Below are 14,243 nucleotides of genomic sequence, written 5' to 3'. Positions count from 1 at the left end.
TTCTTAGCTGGTTAATTTGCTAAGTTGCAACCTGTCTTCAATTGTAATGTTATTTCTCTCTTGAAAATATTAAATTCATGACAGTTTGCCAGGGTTCAGAGTAGAAGCAGCTAGTGTGGAGCTATTGAATAGATCATATATAGTTACCTTCTCATTACGAGAAATACAGAAGATTAAGAGGTACTGGGTTAAAAGCTAACCTAAGTTAATGAGTGGTGAACAGTTGTTCTCAAGTCATTTTGTACCCCTACCATTCTAAAATCATTTGAAATAAATATAAACTCTTTAGTAAATGTAAAAAGTTTTTATAATCTTGAAGTTTGGTATGTATCTGAAAATAAAATATTCTATTATCAGGCATACAAATAGTAATATTTTACTAAACTCGGGATGTATTATTTTCAATATTGTAGTGAGGATTTGTCCCAGAGTTTGATTAAAAATTGTGCTGTAAAGTTTCTTTGGGTATATGATAAGTTGAAATGTGGCAACACTGGAGTCGCTGATGGTATGAAAATTGTGTGTCAAGCTTTATTTCATTGATTTGATGGAGATTCAAAGTTCAAGAAATGATGCTAGTTTTAATATTTTCGAAAAATTTGGTAGACTTTGATGCTTCTCTGAAATGTGTTTTTGCAGTTCATGTCAACTTCATTTGGAATTGCATGGATATGTATGAACAGACACTTTTTAAAAGAATCAGTGTGATTAGTGGTTTTTCCAAGTGGAATTGATTAGAACTCAGATGGGGTCCGTAAGGTTGAATTCTGTGCAAAGTAGTCACTTTGCTTACATACAGTCAGCTGAGAATGGCATCACATACAATGAATCATAGAATCAATCACAGGATGCTCAGGGCTGGAAGGGATGTTTTCCTCTGCCAGAGATTTTTGTCTTTTTGCAGCTGATGAAGGCAATGGTTATCTATTGTAAGTTGATTCTTTCGAGATGTGGTGTGAAGCTGAGTTATGCTGTGGTTTCTGGTGACTATTTCAGTCCTTATAGTGAGATTGCTAGAAGTTAGGTGGCAGTCTATAAAGCGAAGTACTCAATATGTTAGTGATATGCTTATCGTTCTATTTTACTTCAGAAATGCTACTTTGTTACTGTTAGAAAAACATTATACAGAATTATTAAATAAAACCCTCTCTAAGAAATGGGCTTTATAACTTTTAAAAGTCAGTCCCAGTCACTGGCAAATCTTTTTACAGTTGAGGAATGATTAGTGTATTAGATTAAAAATGGAGGAGGAAAGCACGGTAACTTGATCTAAGAGCATTAGACACAATGAAGAGGAAATTTCCATGGTAAAAGCTTCTCTCTATGATTTTTATTGTTCGTTGTACAAAAAAATAATGCACAATTTCGTTCAAGGGTAGATTTCTTAATCTTATAGTCTCTGGGATGTACTTACACATTGAAAGAAGCCAGCAGACCTCTTATAGAAGCTCCAGATGAACTATTGTGTCTACTTTTCTGGTGTCTTCTGGCAGCTAAATACCTTGACGTTTTATTCTTACATATGTGTGTCATTCCTATTTGTGTCCAGCATTCCAGCTCACCCTAGCTGCTCTCAGTCAGTAACCTTTCTTATTCCTTTTCCCACCTACAGTAACATTCTTAAGACCTACAGATTTTATTAATATTTACTTTTTCCACTGCAAATACTGGTAGAAATAAATTTTTGTCCAAATAGGAGAAAACAAAAACCCTTTAGTGATAGTTTCTTGTTAACAAGTGCATCAATGTAAGTACTTTTATAAATCTAAATTTGTAATGCTCCCAAGAAAGGATGCTGCTGCTTTCATTCAAGAACACCTGGTTTCCATGGAAATACATTGCTTGCTTTTTATTTATTTACTTTTCCTAGAAATTGTATCAGACCAACTTTATAGCTGAATCATGTTTTCTACTCTGAGATTATGTGAAATTTTTTGGATTTCCCTTAATTCTTTGGCAATTTAACAGTTTTTTTGAATTTTAATTTAAAAAATAATGAAGGAAATACTCCAAGAAGCTCTTTTAAAACAGAAATCAAGTTTATAGCTTCCTGCTTAACCACAATTCAGTAAAATGGAATTTAATTACTTTTCTTAGTTTCTATTGGAAGAAAAAATATGATCGTATGATACGAATGAATTATGAGGCTATTTTTAAAGTCCAAAACTCAAATGTTTGAGCATTATGTTTTCCCTGCATTTTTCTTGAAAATACTCAGATTGAGATTTTGTCTCTGAATTAGGTACTGTGGCTCCTTGTTCTTCATGAAAGGGAGGCCTTGGGTGATATGGTGTAGAATGAGGTGTCCCTGCCCATGGCAGGGGGGTTGGAACTTGATGATCTTAAGGTCCTTTCCAACCCTAAATATTCTATGATTCTGTGATTCTATGAATATAGTTTTTCCCAAGTACCTGTCTCTGATTTTCTTTCATATTTAGTGACTAAGTAGCTGGTAATGAATGAGAAAACATCGTAGACATCATAAAACAGCATCAAAATTTCCCAAAATGGACTCCTTTAAATGTTTGGGTTATCCTGGCGATATTACTGGTATAATTTGTTCTCTTGCCAGGAATCAGAAACAAATTAGCACAACTGCAGTCACTTTTGAGTGCATTTTATAGCTACATTGACAAAGGTATTAATTTAGTCCTTTACCCCTAAATTTGGAGCCCCTCGTAAATACTGAAAATAATTGACAACGATAAATAACAATTTCAATAAACAAAAAACAAGCTTTAGAAATACCAAACCAGTTTGAAAATCACAATATGGAACAGTGCTATCAGCTTCCTTGATGTTCTAACAAGAAGCTTTTCAAAGAATATCTCAGCTCTTGGAGTGGCCCAAAGCAGCTCAAGAGGTTGCTTTCATGAAGCTGATATTTATAAAGTTGGTCCTACTGTAGCAGCATACAGCAGATAAGCAATTGAGCATGTCTGATAATAGAGCTATATGCTGTGGCAATTCAGTTCCTGCTTCTGTGATAAAGTGCTTCTGTGATAAAAATTCTAAATAGATTAGACCTGTGAGGTCCTAGATTAGTGCATAAGGAAAGCTTGCCAATGCAAATAAGACTGAAACAAGAACACATTGTTGGAATTTCTGCAAGTTAGCTGTTAATCAAGTAAAACATGGTATATTAGGGCCTTTTAACACGTTTTTGACATTTAGCCTTATGCGGCTGACAGATAAATTAGTCTTCTTTTGTGATTGACTGAGAAAAGAATTATACTGTTCATTAATAAGATGAAATAGTGTTATGTTTAATTCGTTAGAGATGAAAAATAATCATATAGGTAAATAAATTTTAAAGAGGGAAATGGTATAAAATTAAGTCTGAGTATCACTAGGTGCATTCTAAATGGTTATTAAACCATTCCACTTAGTGAAGGCTGGCATTCTAGCACTAATATTCAAGGGGTTAAGGATTTATATTTTTTGTTAGTCGGAATAACCTGAAGTACCCTATAAAATCATAGAATGGTTTGGGTTGGGAAGAACCTTAAAGATCTTCTAGTTCCAAACCCCTGACATAGTGAGCACCTTCCACTAGACCAGGTTGCTCCAAGCTCCATCCACCCTGTTCTGAAACACTTCCCTGGATGAGGCAGCAGCAGCTTCTCTGGGCAACCTGTGCCAGTGCCTCACCATTCTCACAGTAAGGACCTTCTTCCTTATATCTAATCAAAATCCCCCCTCTTTGAGTTTAAAGCCATTTACCCCTTGTCCTATTACTACATGTCCTTGTAAATAGTTCCTCTCTAGCATTGTTTTAGATGCATTTAAGTACAGGAAGACTGCTGTAAGGTCTTCCCAAAGACTTCTCTTCTTCATGCTGAGCAACTTATCCACTGTGTTGTACGGGACATTGTCAAATGCTTTGTACGAGTCCAGGCAGATGACAGCAGTCATTCTTCCCTTACTCACTACTGCTGTAGCCCTGTTGTAGAAGGCCACCAAATTTGCCAGGCACGATTTGCCATTTTGGCTGTTACCAATCACCTCCTTATTTTCCATGTACTTAGCATGCATAGGATCTGCTTCGTGATCTTGCTGGGTACTGAAGTGAGACTGACTGGCCTGTAGTTCCTCAGCTCTTCCCTTTCCTTTTAAAATATATCATCCGTTTCTCACATAATCTGTATTAGCAAAAGCCAGCAAACAGTAACATTAAAAAGAAAAAGAAAATGTAATATATTTACTGGTTTGTCATTTGTGTGATACTCAACAGTGTTGCTGTTGAAGGACCTTCATTCTGTATGAGCACATTTCTATCTTGAAATCCTGACAGCTATGATTTAAAGGGAGATTTTGCCATTGGGCCGAATGAAGCCAGGAGTAGTCTACATCTACAGTCCCAGAGGTCTCGGTGTATAGACAGCTGATAATGTCTTGGATATAGATTTAATTTTAGCTAGCCTGCTAACTCTAGTTTTGATCATCTCGTTTTTACTGAGTGCAAACTGGAACGTACTATGCCATCAATGTGTATTTGTTTCTGAATGAAGTAAATAGAAATGTGTGTAGTCAGCACTGTTTTCTCTGAAGATTGTAACAGTAACACTAATTTCCTAACACGTATGTTCAGTTAGGTAGATTGGGGAAAGTAGTCCCTGATGTCAGGGGAATGCTAAATGCAGAAGGAAAGTATCACTATGAACTTTCACACTTTTGAAAAAGTTTTCCTTAGGAACTAGGCAGCAAAAAAATAACTATACCAATATTCTTATTCCAACATTGTTCAGTATAATGCTCATTGCTTTTAAGTTTCTAAAAGATGCAAAATACATTTATTTACAAACTGAAATATAACTACTTACATGGTAAAGATTGTAATCTAATTGTTTAAAAACCTTCTAATAACATTCAATTTTAATAATTTATTTTTATATATATTTAGTATAAAATACTTGCTGAAATGCATTTTTTAAAGTGCTGGGTATTGGTGAAACAAATTCTTACAGCTAGAAGCCAGTATTATATAAGTGGAACTTAAAAAAAAAATCAGAAGGAGATAGATGTTTTAAGTGGCTCTATATTTGAAATATATCACGTTTTTCAGTTAGGCCTAGTTCCACATCTAATAACAGACTAGTGATACAGCAGCATCTACGAAGATTAATACCGCACATCTGCTTTTGATACTTGATCTTAATAGCTCATGTTACGCAATAAAATGTACAAAATAAAATTTAGAAAATAAAATTTACATTTGCTATGTAAGCATATTGCAAAAGTTAATTTAAAAATATTTGAAACAAAAAAGGAAATAAAAAAATTAAGATTTAAGTTAAAATTCTAATATGCTTGCTTGCAGTTACACTGTGGTCTACACTTAGCTGTCTAATAAGTAACCACAAACATTAGAGACTTCAGATAAGTAATGATAAATGTTAGAAGCTGAATTTTTCTATTTCTTTAATTGGCATTTAAATATTTTCAGGGAAATGTATGACCCATTAAAGTAAAATTGATTTTAAGTGTAATCAACTTTTAAATCAGTAATTTAAAATAACAGAATATTTATTCAGTTCATACAGAAACTGGTTATCAGTTAGACTTTATACATTCAGATAAAACAGCATTTAAATGATAGGAGAGTGAATAAATGGGAGATCTTCATTAGATGCTTTATGAAAGGCAGATATATGTATATAAGCTGAAAATAAAAGGGAACACCTACAGAAAACTTACCTGTCTTCTGAAAACACTGTATTCTATTTCCTAGTAAGCAGTTCCTTTTCTAAGTAGTATGAAAGGAGGAACAGAAAAGCAGAGGCAGTGGACACTTGCCACCAGAAATGCTGATGTGTTAGAAAGGAATAAATTGTGAAAACAGGGGAGGGAGGCTGAGGAGAGGAGAAACAGCCAGTGTTTGAGGTACAGAATCTGTAAAATGTCTCTGCCTATTCCATGGAACCAGGACTATTGGAGATCACGTAGTCCAACCCAGCTGCTCAAAGCAGAGTCAACTGAAGGAATTTGCCCATAGTTTTGTCCATCTGGGTTTTGATTATCTCCAAGGTTGGAGTCTGCTGGAATGAAAATCACAGGCTTGATTTTAGGCTCCTTTTTATGCATGTATGTGTTGATAGTTGGCTTTTTGCGAAGTATGCCTTCAGCATAAAAACCCACAGAAACAGTCTTCAAAAGATCCTCTGGGGCTTTAATAAACATCACGTCTAGTGCATGGAGAAAACAAATGAAAGACTAAGACTGAATGATATATGCCTTTAATGGTGTGTTCCCACTTCAGCTAACTTCAGTAATGACTTAATATTATTTTTCATCATAACGATTGGTTTATTACAAAGTAGAATGGGAAGTACAGCTGCTTAAATGTTGCTTGCATTGTAGTGCTTTATAACCACAGATGAGGTAAAGCTAAACTTCAAGTTAGTGTGTGTATAAGTGTATATATATATATGTACATATGTGTGTGTATATATGTATATATATATAGTGTGCATGTGTCTGTATATATGGCATATAAGGAATTATGAACAGAAGGAATTAGCATGGGCTTTTTCTCTCTAATACTAGTTTTCAGTCATGTTGACCAGTTCTGTGAAACAGTATTTTAAATATTGGTCCTCTTTTTTCCTCTTGAAATATTTTTTAAGACATGCAAACTGTAAGTTACTGATGCTTAGCAAATGATTGATTTATAAATACATTTGGAACCTTGAAAACTTCTTGCAAGCACTATAGAGTCTACTAGAATTCAAAAAACATAACCAAATTTAAGCTGAGTAAACCAGTCATGACTTCTCTGTTTTGAACTGTTATTCAAGACTTCAGTCACTTACAAATACAGGAAATGCATTAATGACATGAATAGCTTTCCATATTTATCACATGATCAAACATATTCATATCAGTATAGACATTTAATGAAGTTTCTGTGCTATGTTACTCTTATCAAGTATTGAAAACTTTGATCTGATGCTTTTGAAATCAGGGTAAATCTTGCATTGACTTTAATACCATTAACATAATTATACTCTTCTTCTGAAGGCTGATTTTTCTAAGTGGTACTTAATGTAAAGAAATTTTATTCTCTCTTTTCTTAAATGATTCCCAACTTTTCCATTTTGCAATTCTTTCCCTTGTTAGGAAAGAATAATAGAGCGCTTGAAGGAGCAAAGGGAGCGAGACGACAGAGAAAGACTTGAAGAAATTGAATCTTATAAAAAAGAAAACAAAGACCTGAAGGAGAAAGTTAATGCTTTACAAGCTGAACTGACAGAAAAAGAGGTCAGTCTTTCTAGTAAAGTCTATGCTTTTCTATCTATGTTACTGTGATGGAAGAAAGCGTTAGGATTACTCTTGAATTATTTTAAGTACTGAAATTCTGCCACTTCAGTGGTCAGCTTCTGGACTGCTATTTTCTTAATCATTCTTCATAGTACTCACTTTTGTACATAAAATATTGCATCAGTCCTTGCATAATTGTGTGTCATTATCTCTACTTAATTCCTTTATATAAGCCTCCAGTATGCGCAAGTATTCCAGCATTGCTCCTGTTCTCTTTTGTCAGTTAGATCAATAGAATTCAAAGTCATTGTACCTCCAGAATATAATGTCAGCTTGTGTGTATTACAAGTGTTTCTGTGTTTCAGTCCGTGCCAGCTCCTGTGATTCCAATTGGTTGTATTCTCAAAATGGTGTCTGTTGCTATAAATGCTTGTCTCTGTGTCAACTCTTTTTGGGAAGGGGGGGGAACAGGATCCGAGTGATCACTGAGTTGGCAACAAGATAGTGTCCTGATGACTAGGAATTAACTGTTTACTCTTGGTCGTTTTTCAGTCTAGTTTAATCGATCTCAAAGAACATGCATCTTCATTGGCATCAGCAGGGCTGAAAAGAGACTCCAAACTTAAGTCTTTAGAAATAGCCATAGAACAAAAGAAAGAAGAGTGTAGTAAGTTGGAAGCACAGTTGAAAAAGGTAAGTTCCATCTTAAACAAACCACAACAACAACAATCAGAAAAAAAATCTTCTGGAGTAAATCTAAAATCTAGCCATCTTACACTATTTGCTGATGCTTGCATCAAATACTGCTTTTTCTTATGAGGTTTGTATCAAAGCCACTAGTGAGCCTCAGAATTTATCCTGAATATGAGGGAATTGTGAGAAGCTGCTACAAATAGATGAACTGGGAGTAGGACATTAGAGGGAAAGTAGAAGGGCAGAAAGAAATTATCAAATTTGTATGTATGTGAGTTTATGCATCTTTTAGTAGACTGGAAATGTTTGTAGCATGGGAAAAAATTAAAGGCTTGTTGAAAGAATGCTGTACTTCCTAACAAAAAAAAAAAATTCTGCTTCCAAAACTGAAACTGTAGCTAGGTTTTATTTTGGCATTTTTTTTGGTTGTGTTGGTGAATGCATATTTGTGATAATTAAGGGAAATAATGTATAGTTTATTTCAGCTAGCAATTCAGTATTTCTATTCAGCAAGTAGTGGAAGCAAGCATTTAAGGGAAAACATACAAATCCTGTATTTTATAACATGGTTTTATTTAAATTGATGCATCCAAATAGTTTTTGCTTAATACATTTGCAAGTTTGTTGATGCCTTTTCTACCATACATTGTTTCTTTGACCTCTTTCTATGTCATTTGGTAATGTCTGCTCTCATTGTTTGAACACCAATCTCATGATGTATTTGATGGGTTTAAGCATTATGTTTGCCCACTGCAATTCATGATTAAGTGTATGTCAAACTTTATTTTTTTATATTGATATCTAATGTTTCATTTTCTAGAAAAGACTGCTTATTTGTTCTATGAAGGTTGCCACTGTTAGGATAATATTCTGACACTCTCTTTACCCAGGTTGAATAGTATCCTGCGCTGTGTTTAAGTATTGTTCAATAGACTTACCCATGAAGAAGATGTTGCAAAGTATAAAGGATACCGGAGTGTAACTTTACACTTCTATTATTTTTTAATTCAGACTAAGTATGTGCAATTAGGTGTCTGTGTTAAATATTTGATTGTAGAGAGGAAGGAAGGGAATCTTTACCAATAAACATATGCAAAAGCTTTTAATGGAAACACAAGTACTTTATATGTTTGATAGCTTATAAATGCTGTTGATGTCAGAATGAAAATATCCAAAAAACCTATTTCTTGGGAAGTCCTTTATTTTCTTTTGTTAGAAAATCTTTTTGTTTACTTTGCACTTCACTACAAAATGTTTTTCATTACTATCTGACATATCTTATTTTCTTCATTTAAAATAGTCATAAAAACCCTAAAGGCACAGATCACTAAAAAAAAAAAAGAAGAAAAAAAATCAAAATCCTCTTTAAGGACTTGAAATCCTAAGTCAATCTTTTATGACCGTGCATATAAACACATCATAGAGTCATGGAAAAATAAGCACTTATAAAAGTCAGAGAGTGTCTGGCCGTCTTTCGTATAAAAAGGGAGTATGTTCCCTACACAGAAATACAAAGGATTATTAAATGAAAGTTGAAAACATAATAGTTTTATTATATTACAAATGCAACATAAAGCCCCAATGGAAATTCATCCAACATTTGTAGGAGACCAGGTATTTCCACATTAAAATGCAGTTACAACCTTCTTTGTGGGCATGTTTAGTTGAACAGAAACAGTGACTGTTAATGATAGTAGACTCCAAACAGTAATTTTCAATTCACATTTTCTCTAATAAAATACTGTATGTTCAAACCTGTAAATATCCTGTGTTAAAAGTAATTGGTCCCCAGAAAACTACCTTCACCATGTTTTCACTTCTTAGGAAACTAACTGAAACAGAAATCTGGGCTATTCCTGCATATGTCTGAGTTAGAGTAGGAGTGAACATCAACATAGTTCAGAGTAAATTAAACTGCATGTCCCATAAGTGTGCTTACGTATGAACATTAACCACTATGAGAAGCAGGAGGAATGGGTACAGCTTATATCTCGTTTCCAAAAGTGATTCCAAAGGGATCTCTGTTACTTCGAGAAATTTGAATGCAGTTTACCCATTACGCCTTTCTAGAAATATTATAGGGGGGACACTTTCATTGTGATATTATAGAGTAATTATAGTTTAGTGTTGATGTATATGTTTTAACAAATGAACTAATAAATATGAAGGTAGCATTCCATGCACATTTGCTAGGAGCTAGTTTTCCATGAGAACCTGATGATAGTAAGTACTGTTCCTGAAAGAAAATGTGTGCAAGGACAAGTCCAAACATAATCTCTAAATTAAAAAAAAACCCAACAACAAAAGAAACAACCCACAACTTTACTTAAAAGTTTGTCTTCCCTTGTTTCCTTCCTGTTTTTGGAGAGAATAAGATTCATTTACTGATAATATAGTTCTCATTTGGTCTGATTAGACCCAGTATTTTTCAGTGTCACATAACTAGATTGTTTTAATTTCAGCAGAAGAAAATATACTGATTCTAAACCCACAATTTTAATTCTATAGAGTAGATGCATTTCAAAAAGTAATAAATAGGATATTCATAAAGAGTAACTATTCATGCGACTGTGCTGTATTTTTCTACACAAAATAATGTTTTAAAACATAGACATCTTTATTAAACTTTCTGTGACAAAGATTCTGGGATGAAATTCATAAAAGTAGAAAAAAAAATCATAAACCCAGTAAGAATTCTCAATGATTTTTTTTTTTGCCAAAATATAGTTTTTGTTCACTTTGGATTGCTACTACTGAAAGAACAGCAGGAATTACCTAATAGGTAGCAAAGTGGCTTATATATATATGTGGGTGTGTGTATATATATATAATCTTATTATCCACTCTAAAATTTCCTCCTTTTGTTGTTTTTCATTAACTTAAATTTACTTGCTTACTGACATACTGCAGTTGCTAAAGTACTTTCTGCCCAGATGTACTGTTTGAATATCATTCTGCATAGAAAATTCAGTCTTGTGTTAAACAAAAAGAAAGTAATAAATTTAATGATACGATTTAATTAATCTTTTATTATTACCGTCTTTGAAGCTTTGGTGATAAACTGCAGCCTCAGCCAAAAGCACTTCTTGTGATTCATTGCTTGAGACCAGCACTTAATGTATCATCAAAAGTGGACACCTTTCTTTATTTCATGGGTTATTTAACTTGAGAAAGGGAAAGTAACACAAACCTTACATTTCTTACTTCAGCTATTCTTTCTTAGGAGCCAAAGTCAACATTTATGTTTCCCCAGTGCCTCTCACTTTCACCAAGGAATGTTTAGAATCTTAAATTTCTACTTTTTAATGACAAGTTCTTCTGTGCAAATGCACTGGTTTTGTTGAGCTAATGCTGTTTTCCTGGATCTTTCCTTCTCTTCCTGTCTGTGCTTCACTCCCTTCCAACTTTGCAATGTAGCAAGCTGAACAGTTGTTCAATCAGATGTACAATCCAGTAAGTTCTTCTTTAAAATGCCCGCTGTAACATATGAAAGCATGAGGATCCATTACCTTACTGTCGTGCCCTTCCTCTGTGGAGCTTTGCTGGATACTTCCGATGCTCACTATGCTGTATTCATTATACCCAAATAAATGAACTTTGTGGACTTCAAGGCCATTTCTTAAGTATGAAATGTGTTAAATAGGTACCTACAGCAATTCTGAGAAAAAAACCATCCTAGCCTTTGGGTCCTCAACTTCTCCATTAGAAAAAGCATGCAGATTTGTTTTTGCTTTGCTTTGCTTTTTAATTCCTCCTTCTGCAGTACTTTATTTGATCCTTCAAACTTAGATAACATTTATTCAGTTTATCTTAAGTAACAGAGTTGATTATGCACGTAATAGTATCTAGGAAGTGACTAGTACTGTTTTAAAGAATGCATATGATTAAACTGATACAGATCAGTTTTACTCTCAAAAGGCTGTATACGTTCAGCATACATACAATAAGAATATGAAAACAAGCCTATCTAGTCAAAGAAAGTGCTGAAATATAAAATTATGAACACAAAGGGCAGTTTTTGAAAAAGCCGAACAGTATTACTTGGGCTTTTTAAGTGTTATTATTCTTCCCAGCATCTGCTTTAATTGCACAATATCTACCCTTTTGACTTGACTGTGTCCCTTTTTCAATTTGAGGAAGAGCAGTAACAACCATTCTCTCTTCAGAGAACAGTTTCCATTTTTTTGGCTGACTTACATTTAATGTGCTGTGACCATCACAGTACAGAACAAATGATGTAACTGTAATAGCAATTTACAAGCTACAGTTACTTAGTAATCATAGTTAGTACCTATTGAAGAACTGGTTTTGTAGTTCAGGTAATGTGATATTTTGCATTAGGGAAAATAATTGCCTTTACTGAATGTCCATTGACCAGGATTCCAGCTTTGGAGTCTGTTAGTGCTAAGATTTGTAACTTCTAACCTTGTAATAGATAATGTCATGCCCTTTGTATGGGAAGAACAGTCCCACAGAATGTGCTGTATTTACTTTTAAAGTTACTGTTTAACTGTTTTTAGAATCCAGTTATAAATTGTTTGTAAGTAGTATAAGCCCTGATATTATCACCTCTACCATCCAGCACGCTGATGGTCAAAGAGCTTTTTCCCTTTGAACAAATAAACCCCTTTTTTATTATTATCATCTTGGCTCACCTTTGTGGTAGTTATTTTTCTATTTGTATCAGTTCCACTCCCACTATGCGTGTCTTTTCAGACTGGAGTCTTTTTTTTTTGTCTTAGTTTTAATCTTGATTTTAAGAAATGCTTTCTAGTCCTTATTTCATTATTAGTTACTCTGCTGTATGGAATTTGTTTGTTACTTCCTAGTCTATTTGTGTGCAGTATTCTCAAGTCAGTCCTTTTTTGGTTTTTATTTTTTTGCCTTTAAGTGCTTCATTTTCAAAAGGACAGCCTGTTGGCAGTTCCAAAACAATGGATGCAAGTTCCATTTCTGTTGGCACCAGGCAGCAATTGTCATGTGTCCATGAGACAGGTTCTGTTGAGTAAACTTTTCTTGTTCTTCTTTTTTCTCTTGCTTGTATTTATACCAGCCTATTTTTAACAATGTAAGTAGCAATGATCCTCTGCTCCCTCAAAACCACCTAAGATCTTGAAATGAAATTGTGATTTGATTAAAGTTAATGGCAACATATTTGAATTCTGCAAGGCTAAGATTTCACTTTTGTTCTTTGAGAGGGCATAACAGCAGTTACTTTAAATGTTAATAACTGCAGATCATCAAACGTAAAATGTTTCCTTGACCTTTGTTGTTGAGAATAATAGTGTTACAAAACCCCAGATTACAGTCTGTTCTTAAAATACTGAGATTTGAATGCTTTTCTGTTCACATGCATTAGAGAAAAAAGTCAATTTCTGGGTAGACCTCTTCTATGTCATACAGTTATCAACTCCAAGGCTTTCATTTATTGCTGAATCTGATGTTTTTAAAACACAGCTATGGATAGAAAATCTTAATAAGGAGACTACAAAAAATTAAGCTTACAGCAATTTTTACTTTTTTAGTTTATTACTGAAAGTAATAAAATTTGAAGGATCTTACAAAGTAATTTTTTGCATGTAAATTCTGCTGTTTCTTTTTTTTTTCCTTTTATGAAATACTTGGTTGATTTCTGTGTATGTTTGTGTCTGAAGCTTTAAAAATGAAATACTGTATCCATACATTTCTGTTATGCAGACTAATGTGTGCATGATTGTATCATATAGACTAAATCATGTTGCATGTCTGTGTCATATAACTACAGTGTTTCTGTAGGAAATTTGTGATTTACCTATGGAAATGTTCCTTTTAAAATATTTGTAGTACTTATTAAGCAAATATGAGAGCAGATACATAATCACTGTAAAAATCAGCAAGACTCGAATGGTAGAGTGATATGCTATTTTTATTGAATTGTAAAAATAACATACAACATAGTCACAAGACTGAGAGACAAACTTCATAAACCAAGTGTGCTAGGTTGAAACTAGCTTAATCTGCACACACCAGTATTATAATTTACAGATAGATTAAGAGATCAATTACTTGGCTGATGAAAGGTATGCATGAACTTTTCGCTCTTACCCATAGAAACACCATAAAACCAGAAAATGTATTCTTTCCAAGAAAAAAGAGAACTTAGAGAGGAAAGGGGGTGACAGAAATGCTACAAAGGATAGAAGAGAGGATAGCAGTGGTAGGCAGAGACGTACTGATTCTTGTGATAACCATGCAGCTTCTGGCTAGAAGTGATCCAAGCATGTCTCCCACAGCCGGAGTGCAAAACAAGC

The 14,243-nt window shown here is 33.9% G+C and overlaps 1 protein-coding gene across 12 annotated transcripts in view; it reads left to right on the top strand.

The window, feature by feature from the left end:
- ERC2 (ELKS/RAB6-interacting/CAST family member 2) overlaps positions 1-14,243 on the top strand; it is a 490,267-nt gene that overhangs the window by 185,488 nt on the left and 290,536 nt on the right. For 7 of the 12 annotated variants that reach the window (XR_009726822.1, XR_009726820.1, XR_009726821.1 and 4 more), the window contains 3 exons: positions 7,120-7,260; positions 7,813-7,953; positions 11,371-11,406. Coding sequence is in view for 3 of the 12 variants with exons in the window: in XM_061362415.1 (XP_061218399.1) it covers positions 7,120-7,260; positions 7,813-7,953; positions 11,371-11,406 (318 nt within the window). In the remaining 9 variants the exon portion in view is untranslated. The remainder of the gene's footprint in view (positions 1-7,119; positions 7,261-7,812; positions 7,954-11,370; positions 11,407-14,243) is intronic. The other 5 variants (XR_009726824.1, XR_009726823.1, XR_009726826.1 and 2 more) reach the window with 3 other exon arrangements.

Source organism: Neopsephotus bourkii, unplaced genomic scaffold, assembly GCF_033783945.1.
Source record: "Neopsephotus bourkii isolate Nb327-2 ecotype Australia unplaced genomic scaffold, CSIRO-AGI_Nbou_v1 NB_1120, whole genome shotgun sequence".
NCBI classification, from domain to species: domain Eukaryota; kingdom Metazoa; phylum Chordata; class Aves; order Psittaciformes; family Psittacidae; genus Neopsephotus; species Neopsephotus bourkii.
This window is presented reverse-complemented; position numbering and strand designations above follow the sequence as displayed.